The 22,643-nt window shown below is 41.2% G+C and overlaps 1 protein-coding gene across 12 annotated transcripts in view; it reads right to left on the bottom strand.

Moving 5' to 3' along the window:
- The window catches only part of TBXAS1 (thromboxane A synthase 1), a 333,339-nt gene that overhangs the window by 132,834 nt on the left and 177,862 nt on the right, over positions 1–22,643 (bottom strand). For all 12 annotated transcript variants that reach the window (XR_006282785.1, XM_043519073.1, XM_038398078.2 and 9 more), the window contains one exon: positions 20–136. Coding sequence is in view for 11 of the 12 variants with exons in the window: in XM_043519073.1 (XP_043375008.1) it covers positions 20–136 (117 nt within the window). In the remaining variant the exon portion in view is untranslated. The remainder of the gene's footprint in view (positions 1–19; positions 137–22,643) is intronic.

Below are 22,643 nucleotides of genomic sequence, written 5' to 3'. Positions count from 1 at the left end.
GGCACTTACTGCATCTTACCTCTTTCAGTTTTGCAGCGCTGAAGGCCGGGGTCAGTATGCTCCGAACTTCTTTCCACCTCTGATCCCGCAGACAGAGAATGCTGTCAATTACTGGCTTGGTAACCAAGCCTGGTGTCTGAATCAAAATAAGTGCAAACAGGGGTTAAAACACATGACACTACAACCATTTTAGTATCCCAAAAAATTACAAGGGACAGATTCTGATACATATTGAATAGTATCTTACTCTACAAATCATCCCACTGAAGTCCATATCAAAACGAAGGAGGAGTATTAGAATGCAGCCCTAAACATATTACATTGAAATACAGGACAAGGCCCAATCCCAGTCTGTACTCAACACAAAACTCTACTCGTTGGGTATCTCTCACTGCTAGTTCTATCTGAGTAAGAAGCTGAAGATTGGGACCATTATTAATCAAACATAATATTAGTTTTAAATGGTCCTTTTCCCTTTGTTAAGTCCCACAGTGCCCAGCCCCACTCCGATTATGGGCTTTTGCACCACAAAGACATCCAGCATCCACTAAACTTGTAATACCACACCAGGTATGGAATCCCTCTAAAGAAAGTAGTGCCAGCCAAAGTGTTGTTTAGGTAATGGAGGGGATGTTTGGAAGGAGGCTTGTTACACTTAACATATTTTACAAAACTACTCAGTGCATTTTATCTTGCAAAATGTCTAAAGTTCTACTTTAAAAATATTTGGTAACACAACACAGCATAGTAAACTAATGGCACTAATCTGAAACTGCACAGACAGCTCTGAGCAATAGTGGGTTGATTGCCGAAAAAGAGTGCACAGTGGGACACTGCATCAAAAGGAGAGGTTGCAATCCACGTAGGAATGACTGTCATAAGACAAAATAGAATGGACATGGGGACCATTCTTTTCATGGGGCAATAGGGGGTATTCAGTACATAGTAAATACTGAGGAAGATTTGGCAGTTCCCTTCAAATCATCTTTAAAGTAATTCTTTAAAAGAATATTATTAAGGTTGCAAAGTCAAGCACTCAGAAGTTAGGAAATACCAAAATTCAGGCTGGCTTGCAACCTTAATTCAGCCCCCTTGTGTGCATGCATTATGATACAGTCTTAACAACATGAACACATGCTATTTTTTCCACAAGACCTCTGCCTCATTCAGTACACGGGATGGATCCACTCTGGGGATGAAACAAGGCTGTGTAGTGAAGTAAACTTGGCTGAAGAATGCCTGGTTTGTGTGTTGCAGACGTTGAACGATGAGTAGTGAATGAGGCAGGGGACTGCAGGAAGAGAAAGGCTGATCTCATGGTTAAGGCAGTTGACCGCTCCTGTGGAGAACTGGATTCAATCCCCCACCAGTGCCACAGAGTCACTTTCTAATGTTAAGCGAGTCCCTTAAATCAAACTTTTCACACCTTGTCACTAATCCTGTGTTTCTCACTTCCTGGATGCCTGACTTGAGACCCTTGTGCCTGATTTGCAGAAGTGCTGAGCACTCACAGATGCAACTGAAGTCAATGGGAACTGTGCTCTGAACATATGGAGCACTATATAATGCTAACTACTCTGAAAAAATCAGGTCCTAGTTGTTTCAAACTGGGTACCTAAAATTAGTGGACATGTTTTAGCTGAATCTCTCCGTGCCTCAGCTCCCCATCTATAAAATGGTATAATACCATCCCCTCACCTCACAGGGTTTTGTGAAGAAAAATGAATTAATATTTGTAAAGCACTCAGATACAATAGTGACAAGCATCATAGAAAACCCATGAGGAAAGTAAGAATTCTGTCTTCAGAGTATGGCTTGCATGGTGTGCAGTAAATAAGGCCTGGGGCCACACATTGAACAATGAGGATAAGACAAAATATTGAATTGCTGCTTACTGAGTGAGCTCCATCCATTCTATGCACTGAATGAGGTAGGGCCCTTGTGGGAAAAATGGCATATGATCATGTAATTAAAGACTGTATCATAATGCACCAGGGGACTGAATTTAGGTTACACAGGCAAGCTTAATTCTGACATTTCCAACTTTTGAGCACTTGACTTTGCAACCATAATAATGTTCCTTTAATATAGTCGTGTGTGTGTGTGTGTGTGCGCGGATACATGTATGTAGGTATAAATCCCATATACACTGAGGCGCTTTGAATAAGGAAGGTCAAATTTAGGGCTCAAATTATTTGACGTTGTCTTTAAATTGGGTACTATAGCATGCTCTGTTTAGCAAAGCAGCAGCAGAACTGATACCCTAGAGAGTACTTCATTTGTCAAGTTTTCCTTATCATTCTTGCAAACACTTTCTTGCTAATTGCATAACCTGTTTTACAGCTTCACATAGCAGGAATGAAAATGAGTTTGATATGACAATGAGCCTGAAGCATCTTGGTGAAGGATGAAGTGTCTTCTCTCTCAAAATGGAAATAGTAAAAGCTGCAACTGAGAATTTTTGATCATATGAAAATCACTACAAATTATTAGACAAAACTGCTGTAACATTCTCTGGTTTTTGCTTTCAAGTCAAATGCAATCAGACTAATATTGCATTTGTTACAACCTAAAGATTCAACAACTGTTCTCTACTTCCTTTTCCTGAGTAGTCAACCTCTTCTGACTGTGATATTATAATATTCTAGAGTGGAAGGAAGACTGTAACTGAAATTCAGAAATGGGTTTTGTGTGGGACAGGGGCAAAGAGAAAGCTATGGTAATCTGCTGTGGCAGCATATACACAAAATGCCACTATCTTCAATCACGCTTGTGACATTGGGCACGGCCAGAGAGAATGTGAGTGCTCTTTGCTTCCAAATAAAGAGATCTCTGCCTTAGCCCCAGGGCTTAAAAAATGTGCTTTAGCATATGGGCATGCAATCTCTTTTGGAATTTGTGCAGAAACTCCCTACCTAATACTCTGCAACTCATGTTGCCCTTAAAGAAAAAAACGCTGGCTCCTTCATCTTTGTGTCAATGTTCATCAAGTCTTTTGCTCCTGCTTTCAATCAATTATTAGTGGGCCAGGCTGTGCCCCTACTGGGCGGTAACATCAACACAGAACAGGGGGAGGAAAATTCTAGGAGGGTCTCCTCTCAGAGCATCCTCTATGTTCCTCATTCAGGGAAGGGGGTGGGGGCGCTAGAGAGAGCAAGAAGGGGATTGGATTTTTACACCCAGCAGAAAAAAGAGAGTCTGGCCCATACCCCCTCACATCTGCAGGGTTCTTGTGAAACTGGAAAGGACTCGGGGTCCACATACACAGAAACAATCTCTGGTGTGGACCTCAGAGGGATCTCTGCTGGGATACAGGAGATGCTGCATGTCCCCCCAAACCCTACCCCCACTCCCTCTTTGACCCTCCCACTATCCATCCTTTCCCCACATGCAGTTCCCTAGGCCTGTGGTGAACCCTATATGGAGCTGAGGAAATGTGTGTGTCAAGGGAGGGGGATGCTGCTGTGCAGGTAGCTGACCTTCCCCTCCATACCAGAAGGGGGAGCTCTGTATACAGGTCAAAAAGCCATGGTATTAGTTGTGTAGGGGCCATAATATTCTAAGGATTTTATAGACATGTAAAAAATACGAATCCAATGAGGTTACGATCTAGGCAGACAACGTACAAGCATAGCGAAGAGAACAGGAGGCCACATAAAATAGGATGAGCAAGAGGCAGAGTCTGGCACACACCTTGTAGTGTATCAGTATTTATTTGCAAAAAGAACAAGGAGTACTATTTGGTGGTTTTATTATTTTTAAAAGGGGGTTGCGTTCCCCTCGATGTGATGGCAGCTGTATGACTAAGTTTTGTAGCATTGTTTGAAGAAGTGCATCACAAGGAGGGATTTAAAGGAGGATAGGCTGACGGTACATATCCTGACAGAGGGTAGTTCTCTACACTCCTCTCTGAAGTATGAACTATGCTAAAGGCCTGTTAGAAGTTACAGGTTAAGTTCAGCTTGTCCCAGTTAGACCAAAGGGCCGCTCCATTAGCTCAGCCAACAGGGGGAACCAATATGTACATAAACCAATTTGACAATATTTCACCCAGTAGAGGGCAGTGGTACGACATCCACAAATTAGTGCACCATTTCCACATTTGAAAAAAAAGCCGACAGATCACATACGTGTATTGTTCTTCCTCTCTGACTCTTGACTAAATGAGATATCAATGCAGTATTACAAGTGATATTTAAAATGTATTAGTTAGAAACCTGTACCCTTAACTGTTAATAAAGCATATTATCCCCCTACTTCCCCAGCATCTTGTGATACGTGAAACATCATTCACAATTCTCCCCAATCTGAGTGCCTTACGTTCACAGAGAGTTTATGTGGCTTCTGACTGGGCAGAGTACCACCTCAGTGTTACAAACTGTTTTCAAAATATGCGGTCTTTTAGATACACTCTACAGTACAGTACTTCTGCCTTCACACCAAAGTCACTAACAGGCTCTCACTTAGGTAGCAGGACACTGTCGGTACATCTCTGCAAACTCTCTGTACCATTCCTTTCATGGGGAATCAGGATTTTTGAGATTTGAAACAAGACTTGGGAGCCACGCTCCTTATCTGAGAATCACAGCCATAGTATTAGTGCCAAGTCCTAACCCCCATCAGCTTTTCCAGTCTTTCAACTGTGCTCCTATATTCTGCTGTGGTAGGGAGAAGCATCTTGTCCATAAAACAACCTAATTACAAGCTTCCTCATTTCCAGTTATTTCTTTCATGTTCGTTCCCAAAATAAAAGCCTCTCTCGCCTATTTGCTTTCCAAAAACAACAACTCCTCTCCAGCTGCCCGAGTTCTGCCAGGCCATTCAAGCAAGGTATTTCCTTCCCCTGGCTTGATATAGGAACGACTATGCCAATCCCTATTGCTCATTAAAACATAACATGGGTTGCTGATTTCTTCAAACATACAAAAAAATCTTTTGAATTGCTGATGAGCCTGAGAGGAAACAACCAGGAATACTTTTTCCTAAGCATGTTGGTTTAAATGAAGTTGAAGAATTTCTCTGACAGAAGATGATCTTTGAATTAGAGGTTTTCTTATGGCTGTAGTTCAAATAGTTTCCACCCAGCTGCCAACTCCAACAAGCTTTTATCACTTGACTATTTCACACGTTGCTACTAAAGGTTTCTAGCTTACATTAAAACCACCAACATTCACAAATACAAGCCAGTTGTTCAATTAATGGTCATCTGTTCTATTACCTTTCAGGTTTCCATCCCAGTCACAGAGGGTATGTCTACACTGAAATTAAACACCCACAGCCATGTCAGCTGACTTGGGCTCACGGGACTCAGGCTACGGAGTTGTATCATTGTGGTATAGATGTTTGGACTCGGGCTGGAGACCAAGCTCTGGGACCCAGTGGGAGGGGAGGGTACCAGAGCCTGGGCTCCAGGCCAAGCCCAAATGTCTACGCTGCAATTTTACAGCCCTGCAGCCGAAGTCCAAGTCAGCTGACATGGTGTTTAATTGCTGTGTAGACATACCTTAAGCGACTTGGAAAAATGTTACCAAGTAAGTTTTGTTATGGTGATTTCAACAATTGTATTCCAGTCTACGGTATAGATTGTACTACACAAAGAGGCAGTTATAAGTTTATACCCTTCTTGTCAAGTCAGAATTTTAAACTACTCACTAATAGCTACTAGTCATCATTATTCATTGGCAAAATGGAACAGCCAACACCAGCTTACAAGTAAACACTAGATTATTTATTTAGTTGGGTTTTTCTTTGCTATGGCAAGCTGCCTAAAACATCTGTTCTCGTCATCACAAACATTTTCTTAAGTCATGATTTTGTCAATATAAACCAAATCAAGACACAGCTATGAGATAAATATAACCATTCTTAAACACTAAAATAAACATATAGGGCGTCCTGTAGCTCTGACTTAGAATGGTGCACATCAGCAATGACTCCACATAGTTAGACTGGTGTAAGTGAGATCAAGATCAAGCCCATACCTTTTATGAACACACTGTTTAGAATCCACTTTCCATTTTACACACAAGGGGAATAAAACAATCAGGCAACATTCAGAGTAGCAGCCGTGTTAGTCTGTATTCGCAAAAAGAAAAGCAGTACTTGTGGCACCGGTGCCACAAGTACTGCTTTTCTTTTTGCGAATCAGGCAACAGAGACACTTATTTGCTAATAATTTGGTTTCAAAAACAACACTTTAGCACTGTCAGTTTGTGCTACAGAAGCTTGATCCTACCACACACTATTTCTACCAGTGTTTAAAACTGGTTTTCAGCCGAAACAGTTGTACTGCCCAGTGTTGGTTAAGGTCATAATGTTGTTAAAAGTGCATCTATTTATGCATGCTTTTCCTGTGGAATGGTTTAGGAGAGGAAGATTTCTTTTGTGTGTGGGGAGGTCGGGGGGAGGAGAAGAAAGTATTTCTTGATCTTTATTGACAATTTAGATTTATTCATGTAGTTTAAATTGTTTGTAAGAATGTGTGGAAACGGTAAACTGTGCATAATATGAATTTGATGCACAAAAAACTGTTCTTCACATTTTATAACATGGCAAGCAACGTAGAGCAGAAGGGATATAGTCTGCTTGTTCAAGGAAAGTTTAACAAATGTTTGCTACACATCAAAGATATTGAGATTATTTCCTGTTATTGAGATCCCTGGATTTAACTAGTTTAAAGGGAGACTGACAGGTTGTTTAGGTGAAAATATAGGTTTTATATCAAGGAATTTTTTTATAACATAATAGATAGAGATAATTTCAAGATTTGTAATTTTTCAAAATTTCCAATTGAATTTTAGATTTAATCTCTTTTGCTCAGATACTCTGCTCTGGAAATAAGTGCCATAAAAATAAAATGATAAACAGGCCAATCTAGCTTAAAATGTCTAAACTTTGTTGAAATGCAAAAAGTAAACAAGCTGCATAAATGAGGACCAAGATTTTAAAAAACAAAGTGTCTTAGCCTCCTAAGTTCATATCTGGGCACTTAAAAATGTTATCTGCTTTCCCAAAGTGTTCAGCGCCTAGTAGCTCACAACAAATCCAGTGGGAGCCAGAGCACTCAGTACCTTACAGGACTGAGCCTTTAGTCCCCTTGCAAAGTGGTGAACATTAAGTTCTGGAGGTGAAGTCCTCTGTTTATCCAAAGAAGAGGTATAGTACAACAGTGGAAAGTTCATGCTTCCCCCCTCTACTGTCCTAGTGAGGTTGAAAGTCTCCATGCCAAGTCAATCGTTCACTTCTCTGCCGAGATTGCCAAGATTTGTTGCCAATTGTAATGGACTTACAAATATAGGAAAGTTATTTCAACATTCAAATGTATTTTCCCCTTGTGGTCTATTGCTTTATGGGAGTTGTAGTTTAGGATCCTGATATCCACATTCTCCCCAATGGGTCAGGTTCCCTACCTGGAGTACAATTCCCATGATGCATGCAGTTTTATGTATCACTTCCATGATCCACCATGAAGTGCTTGGTCGAAGGAAATCCTTATCTCATTGTGTTAGCTCTAAAGAGCTCAGTCAGTAGGAGAGAATGGTGGCTCAAACTACAACTCTCAAAAGGCAAAGTGCTGATAAAGAAGCCCATTTTAATGTTTTATTGAACTGATTTGAAATTAAACGTTTTGAGTCAGTTCAACAAAACTAAATATTCTCATTCAAGACAAACTGATGTGAAACAAAGTATTTAATTTTGCTTCTCATAACAGAAAAATTGATTTATTTTTATTTTTTTTTAACAAAATCTAGATTTTCCCAAGGACAAATTGATTTTGCAGAAACTGTATTTTCTGTCAGAAAATCATTCCAAGAGAAAATTCCCAAGAAGCGCTTATGGCAACATGACCCAATAGCAATGTTAAATTCACAGCATCAGACTAACTGAAGAATTCAAGTTCCCAGACTGCTATTCTGCAAAATTTTCTGATCATATATATACTCTTATACATTAAAGAAAACTCAAAGGCCTTGTTTTAAGAATATAGTCTATTCTATTTATAGAAAACCTACAGCATTTGCCTGATAGCAGTAGTTTTTATTTCCCCATTTATTTTCACCTCATACAAAGTAAGTATCCAAATCACAATGGATAGTAAAATTTGGCTGTAAATCCTATGAAAACAATTGATTGTATATTTTTGTTTTCAGGTACCTTTTGCTTTCAATCAAGTTGAAAACATGGGTTCCGATTTATCAAAACATGTAAGCATATGCTTAAGAACATAAGAATGGCCAGACTGGGTCAGACTCATGATCCATCTAGCCCAGTATCCTGTCTTCCAACAGTGGCCAGTCCAGATGCTTCAGAGGGAGTGAACACAATAGTGCAATTTATCAAGTGATCCATCCCTTGTTGTCCAGCCACAGCTTCTAGCAGTCAGACGTTTAGGGACACTCAGAGCATATTGTTGCGTCTGTGACCATCTTGGCTAATAGCTATTGATGGACATATCCTCCATGAACTCATCTAATTCTTTTTTGAACCAAGTTACATTTTTGGCATTCACAACATCTCCTGGCAATGAGTTCCACAGGCTGACCGTGCGTTGTGTGAAGTAGTATTTTCTTTTGTTCATTTTAAACCTGCCGCCTATTAATATCATTGGGTGACCCCTGCTTCATGTGTTATAGGAAGGGGTAAATACTTCCTTATTCACTTTCTACACAACATTCATGATTTTATAGATGTCTATCATATCCCTCCTCAGTTGTCTCTTCTCGAAGCTGAACAGTCCCAGACGACCTTCCCTCTTATCCCATGTCTCCTTACTTAGCTTCCAAGCTTTAGTGAGGGACCTTCTGATAGGCTTTCTGATAGTTCTAGTACACTATATTTACTGGATCATCCTTGTCCATGTTTGTTGACCCCCTCCAAGAATTCTAATAGATTGGTTAGGCATGATTTCCCTTTACAACTCTTCCCCAACATACTGTGTTCATCTATGTGTCTGATAATTCTGTTCTTTACTATAGATTCAACTAGTTTGCCTGGTACTGAAGTTAGTGTCACTAGCCTGTAACTGCTAAAATCACCTTTGGAGCCTTTTTAAAAAATCAGCGTCACATTAGCTATCCTCCAGACAGCTGGTATAGAGGCTGCTTTAAGTGATAGATTACATACCTCAGTTAGTAATTCTGGAATTTCACATTTGAGTTTCTTCAGAACTCTTAGGTGAATATCATCTGGTACTAGTGACTTATTACTATTTAATTTACAAATTTGTTCCAAAACCTCCTCTATTGGCACCTCAGTCTCTGACGGTTCTTCAGATGTGACACCTAAAAAGAATGGTTCAGGTGTGAGAACCTCCCTCACATCCTCAGCAATGAAGACTGAGGCAAAGAATTTATTTAAGTTCAATGCAAGGGACTTGTCTTCCTTGAGTGCTCTTTTAGCACCTTGATTGTCCAGTGACCTCACTGATTGTTTGCCAGGCTTCCTGCTTCTGATGTACTTAACATTTTCTGCTGTTAGTTTTTGTGTCTTTTGCTAATTGCTCTTCAAATTCTTTTTTTGGCCTGCCTAATTATACTTTTACACCTGACTTTCCAGTGTTTATGCTCCTTTCTATTTTCCTCATTAGGATTTGACTTCCAATTTTTAAAGGATGTCTTTTTGTCTCTAACCACCTCTTCTACTCTGTTGTTTAGCCGTGGGGGCTTTTTTTGCGGGGCGGGGGATGGTCTTCTTGCAGTTTTTTTAAAATTATTTGGGACATACATATATTTGAGCCTCCATTATGCTGGTTTTAAAAAGTTTCCATGAAACTTGCTGGCATTTCACTTGTGACTGTTCCTTTTAATTTCCATTTAACTAGCCTCCTCATTTTTGTGTAGTTCCCCTTTTTGAAGTTAAATGCTACTGTGGTGGGTTTCTTTGGTATTTCCCTCCCCCCAACACACAGGGATGTTAAATGTAATTACATTATGGTCGCTATTACCAAGTGGTTCAGCTCTTGGAACAGACCCTGTGTGCCACTTAGGACTAAATCAAAAATCGCCCCTCACCTTATGGGTTCCAGGACTAGGTTTGCCAAGAAGCAGACATTAATAGTGTCAATAAATTTTATCTCTGCATCCCATCCTGATATGTTCCCAGTCAATATAGGGATAGTTGAAATCCCCCATTATTATTGGATTTTCTCTTTTTGTAGACGCTCTAACCTACCTGAGCATTTCACAATCACCGTCACCATCCTGGTTAGGTGGTTGGTTGTATAGTCCTACTGCTATACTCTTATTATTCAAGTATGAAATTTCTATCCATAGAGATTCTATGGTACAGTTTGATTCATTTAAGATTTTTATTATATTTGACTCTATGCTTTCTTTCACATATAGTGCCACTCCCCCACCAGCACAACCTACACTGTCATTCCTATATATTTTGTACCTGGGTATTACTGGGTACCATTGATTAGCATTGTTCCACCAAGTTTCTGTGATGCCTATCACATCAATTTCCTCATTTGATACCAGGCACTCAAGTTAACCCATTTAAGTTTTTATATTTCTAGCATTTGTATACAAGGACCAGGGACTGCTCTACCAATTTTGCCGCCCCAAGCAGCTGCTGCTGAATTGCCACCACGCCCAGAAGAGCAGAGGAGCTGCCGCCGAATAGCCGCCGCGGGACACAGACTGCCGCCCCATTCTGAATGCCGTGCCAAGCACCTGCTTGGAAAGCTGGTGCTTGGAACCGGCCCTGACAAGGACCTATAAAATTTGTCAATATTTAGCTGTCTGCCTTCATGTGATGTAATTGAATAGGACTCTCTTTGTTTGACTCTCTCTCTTCAGGTCCTACCTATATTTTAATCAACTTCTATCCTCTTCTTTACTAGGACACAGAGTATCCCATTTAATAAGTCCTTTCCAGAGGACTATATCTGTCTGAACTGTGTGCTCCTCTGCATTTGTCAACTTTCCCATATTTTAAGCACATGAGTTATCCCATCTCTACTCAGCAAAGCATGTAAGTATGTGCTTAATTTAAAGATAAATGGGACAAGTAATGTGCTTAAAGTTGAGCACATGCTGAAGAGCTCTCCTGAATAACGATGGGATTACTCATACTTAAAGTTAAGCATGAGTTTAAGCATTTTTGGGGCCATGGTGAAAACAGATGCCCACTTTCAGCTGGAACAAGGAAATGCAGATCCATATGAACATGAAAAATAGGCAGGGTTTATATGAACTTTTTTGAATTTCCAAAAAAGTTTTAGTTTGGGCTCAGTTCAAATTGTGTGACAGCTGGTTTTAAAAACACACTTCCCTAGTCTTAAAAATACTTTTCTCTCCTCTGCAGCCATATGAAAAACTCATACATAGAGAAAGGGAAACTGACTAAGGATCCCAATACAATAAAGCATTAAAAACTATTCTTAACTTTAAATGCAGAAGTAATCCCACTGACTTCAATGGACAAATTTATGAGTGTGATTTTATGATGGGGTTGCTTGGATGGTAGGGGACAGAGCTCAGCAGCCCTGGGGCTCTCTTCTGCTTTATGTCTTATGTTCTCAAAAGCTTATGCTTCAGGGTTTCAGCCAGCCACCTGCAGCGGTCAGGAAGGGATTTATCAACCTCTCTTCCCCAAATACATTCGGGGGATTATCTTCCTCTGAAGCATCAGGGATGGCCATAGCTGAAGATGGAACACTGGGTTAGGTGGGTCAGGGTGCTGGCTGGCTGGTTCTTGCTCACATGCTCAGGGTTTAATTGATTGCAATATGTGGGGTCAGCAAGGAACTTTCCCCAGGTCAGATTGGCAGTGACCTTGTGGGGTTTTCTTTCCTCTGCAGCATGTGGGCGTGCATCACTTGCTTGGATCATCTGTGTACACCTCACTTAATCATTTCCCTGCCATTGTGGGGGCCTCAGGCACTGGTGCACCTGGAACCCTCCTATTCTCTGCCTGTGGCACATATTAATCTAGTCTCCTGTGGGCTGTGATACTTTGGTCTAATTATGGTTGTTGAGTTTAGTGTGTAGGTGCTGGATGGCAGTGGTGGCCTGTGATATACAGGAGGTCAGGCAAGGTGATCCGGTTGTCCCTTCTGGCCTTAAACTTCTGTGATTCTGGATCAGGCCCTGACTACACAGGGGAAATAGTGGCAGCAACTACAAAGGAACTGTCAAATACATAAATGGAAGAAATTAAACATTTTGGTCTATGTGAGTACCTATAACTGCGTGTGTGGATAAAATAAAAAGATTTCCCCCTTCTCATTTCTTCGTTATAGCAAGTTTATACAACAGATAAAAAATGTTCCAACGGACGTGCTTTTCAAGTTGGCAGTGACCCTTTATGTATATGAGAAACGGTGAGTAAAAACAATATTTGGAATTTAGGGTTTTTTGTGCTTAACTCAGGCCTGGCTTGTCTTTAACACTTCACACATGTCGTGAACTTAGTCCTAAAGGCAGTTATCTTCACTGGACATGTTGGAAATGGGCATAGCAGCCTACAGTTGATTCATTTAAATCTTACACGCATTGATCTGAATGCTTGAACAAAGGATTTTTGTTTGTTTGTTTTAAGCAAGGAAATTCATTGTTAAAAGTGATTATGGCTGAAGCTATAAACAAGCTAAAAAACCAAGCAATTAAAAATTATGGTTTCCACAGTACTATCACCCCATTGCATACAGACGACATGTTCTCTTTGGCCCCTCCTTTACCTCAACAGTCTCAGTGCACAAACAACCAGTAACCAAGCTACTGCTGACATCAGTTTTACTGGACTCCTTCAGGCTGCTCCTCAGAAGTACCAGGAAATACCTTGTTTAAATAAATTAACCATATCATCCACTGTTAGTTTCTTGAACATAGTCGCCGTTTAATAGCAAGTATTGTGGAATACAAGGGCCAAAACATATTGGTATATTTTATTATTTTAAGCATTCTTGAAAAGATATAAACACAAATTAGGTGGATCACCGATGGGATGCCACACAACAACTCATTGATTCTATTCTTACAAGACAGGATTTCTTTAGATTATATAGCATTCTGAGGTCCTATTTTACCAGAGCTTTACTTCAGTTTTATGGCATTGATTTAAATGACGTGAAACAGGAGTAACATGGTGGTAAGTCAGGCCCTGATTCCACATTGTCTAATGCTAGCCTAATTGCTAATTCCTGCAAAAATAATGCTACATCTAGTGTAGCAGGCTGCCACAGTAATTAATATAAAGCATAAAAGTTATGGACAAACTGACACCAACTTTTGAGCCCAACAAAAAAACAGTAAGACTGAGAGATATTTGGAATTTTGGTTCTCATCTACTGAGATCCCAGATAAGGAATGTTCGCCAGCCATTAAAATGAAACACCTGCAGTCTTCTCTTTGAGTATTAATCCCTGAATAGTCTGATATATAAATAATACAATGGGTAACTTGAGAAGAGGTTGTCCTTGCTGTTCTCACAACAAAAGGCTTTCCCAGGATAATGGATCACTTCCCACATGAATCAGGAAAAAGGAATGAATTTGTCTAGACTGCTACTGTAAATCTTTGTGAGATTGCTGGGCCTTCCACATAATAAATATACACACTGCATTTACTGTATGTGTCTGTAACTCCTACATTTTATCAGCATCTAGCATATATTGCATTACACCTTCTGTTAAAGAAAAGAAAAGGATGGTAAAATTATAAACACAACTCTCAGCATCCTGTCTAGAGGTCTGATGATGCTATTCTGTTACCTCAGGGATGACTTGTGAACCCTGGAACATGGAGCTGTGCAGCCCAAGTGGACTCTGGCACAGCTGAAGCCCTGCAGGAGCCAACCTGAGTGGAAAGGAGCCATTCTGCCCTTCCCCAAGTACCAGTTAAGCACTGTCTGAGGAAACTATAGGAACATCTACACTGTGATAGAAGATCTGCCATATGGTTGTGGCTGGCCTGCATCAACAGGTTCGAGCTACGGGGCTATAAAATTGCAGTGTAGATGTTCAGGCTTGGGCTGCAGTCTGAGCTCTGAAACCCCATGAGCGGTAAGGAGGGGAGGTCCCAAAGCCTGGGCTCCTCCAGCCCCAACAGCTACACTGCAATTTTTAGACCCACAGCCTGAGTCCCATAAGTCTGAGTCAACTGACCCAAGCTCTGGGAATTGGTGCCATGGGTTTTTTATCATAGTTTATACATACCATGTGAGTGAACAAGGTAACGTAGAGAGAACAGGAGGGATGACTCAGGCAGAAAGAGAGAATTTGAGGGTATAGGAGCCTGTGAGAGGAAAGGGAGGGAAAATATAGAACAGGAGACTGTAAGGGTGCACAGAGGGGAAAGTGGGAGAGGTGCATCAGACAGTAAGGAGTGCATGGATGGCAGCAGAAAGCAAGAGACTCATAGGGGAAGGAAAAAATGATGGCTGCCCCACCCCAACAGTGAAGAAAGGAAATCGGTGGCTGTGTCATTTAGCAGCCAGCAGAAAGGCTTTCATTCGTGTATGTACTCACACGTACATTTTGTGTGCATGGAAGGTTGAATTTTTAATCTGAAATGATTACATGCACACTGGGGAAGGGTGCTTTCGGCCAGAACGGCTAGTCAAAGTTGGAGGCCCTGTGAGCTGAAATTGGTGACAGTCAGGTATTTCACTGATGCAATTTTGTTTACTTACAAAGAATGTACAAAGTCCTGTGTCTCTGAACCCAGAAGGAATCAAATAGCAGGAAACAGCTTATTTTGCTCACATCACCAAAAGCACCCTTTTCAGCCTACCAGTTTGACCCAAAAAACTCTCCTCAGCTGTTCTTTCAGGCTCTCTCTCTCTCTCTCTCTCACTCTGCCTATTCTTGTCTCACCTCAGTTTCTGTGCAATCGCTCTTCTCCCCTCTCCCAATGCAATACTCAGCTAAAAGCTCCAGGCTGGTTCAAACACATGTTTAGTCATAGACTGAGTTATGCTTAGTTATGTTAACTGAAGGATGAGTTCGCACCTCAGTGGGGTTTTAACTCAACCCATAACAAGGTTTCACCCTGCTCATAACTGAGACAACATAAAGGCCAGTTTTGATTTATTATTGTTACTGTCAATCTTATAATTTTAAAACCAAATCTATGTCTAAAGGCCTTATTCATGACTTTTGAATCCTTGGTACCAGCAATACACCATGCTCTATATTCCTTCCCATTACAGCTAAATAAAATAAAATAAAAAAAAAGAAGCAGGACCCCATAAATGCTATGTTAAAAGAATATTAAAGTGGCAAAGTCAATGACTCAAAAGTCAGGAAATGCCAGTATGAAGGCAATGTCTTTGGACCTCTTGTGCATATACATCAGGGGTCTCAAACACGCAGCCCACAGAGTTATTTCCTGCAGCCTGCCACTGGCACTGACTCCACTGGCAGCCAAGCTACCCCCCCTGCTCCCCCGCGTGCCACCCCGAGCGCGCCACGTCTCGGCTCCTCCACCTACCTCCTAGCGCTTCCCGCTGCCAAACAACTGTTTGGCAGTGCTTAGGACTTTCTAGGAGAGAGGGGGGGAGGAGTGGGGCTGCGGCGTGCTCAGGGGAGGAGACGGAAAAGAGGCAGGGCTGGGGCAGGGATTTGGTAGGGGTTGGAATAGGGGCGGGGAGTGGGCGGAGTTGGGGTGGGGACTTTGGGGAAGGGGTTGGAATGGGGGCGGGGAATGGATGGGAAGAGGCAGAGCAGGGGTGGGGCCTCATGGAAGTGTTGGGCCGGGAGCAGTACAGGGGCTTTTGTATCTTTGTATGAAAAGGTTTCAGTGATGCGGCCCTCGGGCCAATGTACTAGACCTCATATGGCCTGCATGGTGAGTTGAGTTTGAGATTCCTGATACACATGATCACATGCTACTTTTCCCATAGGCGTTCTTCTTGACTTTGCAACTTTAACGTTCCTTTCACATTTTTAAATGTAATTTCTTAGATTTTTAAAAGAACTTTTAAAAATAGTCACCATATGAAACCACATTGATCTCCTACATGGGTCATCAGCAGAGTCAGGACCTTTAGATCCAGCGTACAGTCCTCTATTACAGTGATTCCCAAACTTCTTACTAAGGTGAGCCACCACCTGCATTTTGTCTTCTTTTATGATCCACCATTTACAAATATGTACCTTCTGCACCAGCACTACATCCTAATTCCAGCCCCATGCAGAAGGGAGGCCTGGGGGAGAGGGAGGGCTGTTTTGGAGAGCGAGCCTGCACTCACCACGCAGTAGTGGCTCCTGTGACTGTCTCATGAAGCTGGGCCCAACTCCCAGCTCCATGTGTTGCAATCTCGTGCACAGCACCACTCAGGTATGGCCCTGCCATGGAGAGCTGGTAGGAATATATGTTTGCCAAGGCTAAGGCCCAGGGATGGGTTAATCTGGCCCTGGACATGGCAACTCATGTAGAACCTTCCTGTGACCCACTGGTGGGTCGGGATGTACAGTTTGTGAAACACTGCTCGTTCACGTGAGCTAACGGAGTAAATGGTAGCAGTAAAAGGCTGTTATCTTCTATCTGGACCTGTGACTAGAGGGAGAAGGAGACACATTCTTCACCAGTGGGTTTCACAGCTAGATAGCAGAAGAATGGTGAGAATCAGGAATAATGCATTCAATTCCACATTCCAGAGAGGGATGTGCTCTAATGATGCTTCTGCCTCATCCCCTACACCAGCCTCTCCCTGTCCCCTTCTGCTCCTTCCCTCCCTCCTCAACTCCTGCCTCTTTCCCCTTTCTGACCTTAACCTCCCCAGCTCCTACTCCCCACTGCCTGGCCCCTGCCCTCTGCCCTGTCCCCAGCTCCTGCATAGGTTGTCTTCTCTTCTTTGGCTCCTATTCTCTCCCATCCCAAGCTCCTGCCCCTCCTACCTCCATTTTCTGTTCCCAGTGCTGCCAACTCTCATGATTTTTTCATGAGTCTCATGATAATTATTATTTTCCTTAAAGCCCCAGTTCCTGGAGTCAAGTGGATATGTGATGATTTCAGGCTTCATTCTTAAAGAAAAAGTAAGTTTCTAGCTCTTGTGGCTGTGGAGAAAGCTTCAAAATGTTACCCCAGTGCACCCTAAAGGCTCAAAAAGCAGAAGGCAAATAGAAGGAACACCAAATCTATCATTTTTTACATAATCCTACTGACTCATGATTTTTGAACATCTGGGGTTGCCAGTACTGTGTTCTCTAGTGCTCAAGCCTCGATCATCCCTTCTCTCTACACATGTTCTTCCCTCCTCTGCATTTATGAACTAAGATTTTTCAAAGGTTTAGAATTTGGGCAAATTTTCATTGCGATGGCAAAAGGCACATCCCCAATAGCAGAGTGACACTTCCTCCCTACTCCGCCATCAAAGTTCAAGCCTCTGCTTCAAAGCATAGGGGCACTAGAAGCTATTCAAAGAAAGGTCACTAGAATTTGTTTAACATGGGCAAAACAACATATTTTTACCAAGCCTTTCTCTTGGAAATGGCTCAACTGTTTTAGCTGAAACTTCCCACGCAAATTCAGCCTGAGACAGACACCTGGCATGGAAAATTTCAGCCTGAACATTTAAAGTTTGGCAAAGACACCAGCAACTGAAAACCTGGTCTTATAATGAAAAGTGTTAGCAATCTTAACTATAGGCGTTGCTACCAGCTCTACTTTCAATGAAGGGGAGTTTTGATGAAATAATTCTTAGGACAGGTCTAGAGTAACGTAAAGGAAGAGTTTCTACTGGTTAAACTGGGATTTTTATGAGCCACTGTCAAATTATTCAGAATTATCAAAGGAAAGCTGCACTAAAGTGCCAGAGTGCAGTTTTAGCTTCATCTAAATGCACATACTGAAAATGGAAAAAGGAAGTGGTGAAAAAGGCCTTTGCAATTGCCTGGGAAAGAAAGAAAAATAGTCTCCTGTATCTTAAATCTACAATTAATCTACCAGACCACAACAGTGTGAGACACTTCTTGTCTTGACTGCTTATGGCTCCAAGTCCTTTTTCAAATGGTGGTGTGGAAGGGAAGAGGGAGAGAAACAGACCCTGGTTCTGTAGAAAGCATATTTATTTTATAATGGATAGTACTTGCTGCAGTCATTTCTGCTGCCATAGATTGGCAGGAGTAAATAGTTAACATCGATCAACATCCTTTGTTTTTGTGTCCGGGATCAGCTGTTTCCAATCTGTGTGTATCTGTTTCTGCATGTGTGTGTGCATGTTTGAAAACCCGAATGGTAGCTATGCAGAGCTGTCAATGAGCTTTCAGAAACAGATGCATCAAAGTGGAAATGAGCAGTGCTCAGCAGTGCTCAAAGACCAACAGAAACAGAAGTAAGGAGCACTTGTTTAACACCGAAGAGGAGGGAACAAATGATGGAATATAAAGTGGCAGGTTAAAGAGAGTAGGAGTTCTGGCACAGCACAGGATGTCTGAGGGGATTATGGAATAAGTTTCTTACAAAGTGTTGGGAATTTAGTGCTCATCAAAGGGCAGGACTGACACCTCGGGGTATTCCACAGCATCAGCAAGTTCTCTGCAACCTTTCTCAGTTCTGATGAGCAGTTCTACCTAACCTTATTCCAAGTCCTGGATCCTCATGCACAGCTCTATTGTTATAGCTCTAGTGTCCCTTGATCCAAAATGACTTGCATGTCAAATGGCGTCACACTGTCTATGGTTGCTTTGTAACAAATTTCCACCAGGAACTAGAATAAGACCACTCAACTAGTTTCCACTCATGACCCATGTAGGAATTAAAACTATTGTATGTAAGAGACTAATGCTCTAAACCCGCCTCTCCATCGAGCCTATATTTCTATGAAATTAATGTATGAACACAGACAAATATATGGCAATGGCATAATTTTTCACCTGGGACAGAAGCCATTCTCGGAGCCAATCATTAATCACACCATGATTGTCTAATTACTCATTCTTATGTGGAGACAAGAAGCAGCAGTGCCAGTTTCAGGATTTCATTTATACCATACTGTACAGCATCCGTGCTGCTAAGTGAGGATGGGTTAATTGGTTCAGGTGAACAGAAAGTGACTAGAATCTTTGTCCAAAGTTGTACAGAACCACTTTTCAGATTCCAAAAGTGTTCATTTAACTTATTTTTTTCTGACGTTCTTGTACTGTTTCACTTCCCAGTTCTGGCTGAACCATGAAGTGGAAGCAGAAGTGGTGAAATCTCCTGAAAGAAAGACTACTGTCCTGTTGTTACAGAGTTGCCAGCCAAGCTGTGCAAACCACAGAGGTATGGGTAGTTTTAGAAAAGATTTTGATAGGAACCTAAATCTCAGTATGGATAGAACATGTAACACACATTGAACAATCTACCCCAGGTAATTGTACTTATAGGTCCTAAGCAGAATCTAATATAGTGGTTCCAAATGTTTTCAGGCAACTGTACCAGTTTACAGACCCAGTCTGATATCTCTCATTCAACTATGTGTTCTTGCTCTTTTCCATACTGCAGCACCAACCTCCTGGGGTTAGAGCACAAACAATTAAATGAAAATGTAGCCAGCAGCAGTGCCCTGAGGATCGGCACAGAGACTTATCATTAACATGTGAAGAAGGTGTCTGGAGTACCAGTCATGAAAGTCTGAAATCCACAGATAGCATGAGTAGTACTGGTATCCATTGGTTGGGAAGCACTGATTGAATACATTGCAACTAACTGCTCAAAAAGTTGCATCTTAAGAGCTTGCTGTCATCACCTCTGCAAATTTAAAAAATAAGGCAACCGAGACTCCTATTTACAGGCTATACTGTAGATCAAACCCTCACTCAGAATGTGTGATTGACCTTTACACAATTCTCAGTGGAGAAAGATGCACAGAAATAAACTAGACACACTGTCACACAAGGACCAGTTTGAAAAGTTTCTTGTGGCTGCATCATATACACCAGTTCTTCAGCAAAACCCATGTGCTCATCTGCACACCTGAAACCTAGAACATTCTACCAGTCCAAACTGCACAAACTGTGGGGTCTCCATACTTTGAAATATCACTGAAAGAAGTTCAGTGCGTTCATCTCTGGTGGGGGTTTCACAGGGTTCTGTTTCAGAGTAGCAGCCATGTTAGTCTGTATTCGCAAAAAGAAAAGGAGTACTTGTGGCACCTTAGAGACTAACAAATTTATTAGAGCATAAGCTTTCGTGAGCTACAGCTCACGATGAAGTGAGCTGTAGCTCACGAAAGCTTATGCTCTAATAAATTTGTTAGTCTCTAAGGTGCCACAAGTACAGGGTTCTGTGTAGCTGTTCGATCATTAAGCAAGAACTTCAAATGTAGAAATGTGCCTGCACAAAACTCTGGATCCAAACACCCCCCATCCTAGGGTATTCACAATGCAGGTCAGATTTTTGAATCCATCTTAATTAAAGTATCAGCTGCCACGCCAAGAACTATAGCAAATTCAAGGTCAAGTCAAGAAGACCTCTCTTTCAGGAGGAATGCACCAAGAAGGGCAAGAGTAAAAGGACATGACATAGTGTATGGTGTGGCATGAGTGGAAAAGAGGGTGAAACAATCATAAACAAATTAACCAAACTGCTATTCACAAAGAATATTTTCAGAAGTCAGTAACTGGGTGGAGTCATGTGTGGAAACGAGGTTTTGCATTTTACTGCAAGTTATTTAGTCTAGTGGGAAGGAGGAGTTATACATCTTCCCTGAGAAGAAATGAGACAGTGGAAGAATCTCCAAATGTATATGAATCTCCAAATGTATATGGTGCTGTGTTGAAGAAAATCCAGCTCCCTCCTCTTGCATTTTAATTTTTTATCACTCAGTAGAAAAATTAATAAAAACAAAACCCCTAAAAGCAATATTCATAAAAGAGAAGCCTGCCCCCAAATAAGCAGGGCAAGGTGGACCTCTTTCCAAAAAGCAATAGAAATCAAAGGCTATTGACAGCAAACCCATAACTGCTACATATCCCACTGCCACCACACAGCACTGCCACTTCTAACACAGCTAGACAAAATAAGATTATATATCAGATAAGAAAGCAGTTCCGAATTTAAAACAGAAAAAATTATGATCTTATCGCAGCTTAAGATTTCACATGTTTACTCAGCAATAAAATGTTCTCTTGAAATAAGGAACAGAGACTTGGGAATAGACAGCTCCTTCCTGTGTGAAGCCCTGGTTTGTCTTTAGAGCTGAAAGAAAATTATAAACATAGGAATAAAAAAAATCAATTGCCACAAAAATAATAAATAAATAGCCGATGTGAATTTGATGAAAGATTGGCTCAGAAGACTGCTTTTGGCATGAATAGAAAGATATGCTTTCAGCCTGTTTTGACTATACTCATACATTTACCTAACATAACTGGATGTAGTTAATATTGCAGAAGCCTCCAAGCAGTGCACATTTCTATCATTAGTTAGTTTAAAGCCTTAACGATATCTCCTGTGTTGCAGAAAAGCTAAATATGGGCTTGAAAAGTGATTGGCAAGTTTTCAACAGGAGGCAAAGCTGGGAAAAGGAGGAGGAGGCCTAATAAAAATCTGATCTTGCTTTTCTTACCCATTTAAAAATAAAATACCATAGGATCAAAAGAAAGGCCAGGAAAAAATCTGTAGATAAAGAATAGTCCAAAAGTTAATCCCAGATTGAAAGATAAATGAAAGGAAGAAAGAACTAGGGAGACAGTGAAGGGAGACAGTCTCTCCCTTCCATTCCCTTTCCCCTTCACATTTTGCGTGTGTGCACATGCACATGCAGGTGAGTACATGCCCAAATTAGTGTCTTCCTACACCTGCAGTGCAGTAAAACCACCTTTCTGAACTTTATTGTACTATGCTCTCTCTTTTTTCCCCCCGCTCATCTAAGCAGCATTGTGTCACAATATACTATTAATTAGGTAAATATGAAGGTGTGGGTTTGCTATTGTCATTGTTGTCATTTTTTTAAATTGACTAATTTAGACCATTTTCCAGGAACAGAAATTTCACAGGTTGGTTTAGTTTCAAAAGTAGTGTAATTGCATACAGCTGCATTCAGCTTTCCTAAATTGCCTTGCACAACCTCTGAGAGGGAGATTTACACTAATTGTCAGCCACTGTCATTAGTGCTGGACAGTATGTAATCCAGCTGGTGTTCCCATATCTACCTAGGATCAGGTATTGACCCAGCGATAGCTGAGTTATAATAGCCTAAGAGAAAGCGCTTTATCTTTTAAAATAAAAAACAAACCCTAATGATTTCTTGGTATCTCATTGTATTTATATTCTTGTTTCCTTTAGTTTTTTCAAACTATAGGTTTTACACACACACACACACACACACACACACACACACACACGTACGTGAAGGGCAAAGCATTTATATTTTATCTAATTTATACTTCAGCTTTATAATTTTTACAGAGGAAGAGATGTCCAGATACCAAGCTGATGAGAGCAGTATAAGAACTTGAATAAAGCAGAAAAAGATTTATGGCCAGATTCTAATTCCCTTACTCATGTTGAAAAGTAACTTACCTCATGACTGGTCCTACTGAACTCAGAGACCACTCACATTTTATGGTGCTACTCAACATGAGTCAAGGCATCAAAGTCTGGCCCATAGAGTTTACCCTATTGTCTTTGATATGGGGACTCAAAAACAAAGGCCTACAAATCATCCAGTCTCCTTACAGTCAACCATAAAAAAGAAAAAAGGGTCCCAGA

The sequence above is a fragment of the Dermochelys coriacea genome, chromosome 1, assembly GCF_009764565.3.
Source record: "Dermochelys coriacea isolate rDerCor1 chromosome 1, rDerCor1.pri.v4, whole genome shotgun sequence".
In the NCBI taxonomy this organism is placed as follows: domain Eukaryota; kingdom Metazoa; phylum Chordata; order Testudines; family Dermochelyidae; genus Dermochelys; species Dermochelys coriacea.
The sequence above is the reverse complement of the archived record's forward strand: the minus strand, read 5'-3'. Positions and strand labels throughout refer to the sequence as shown.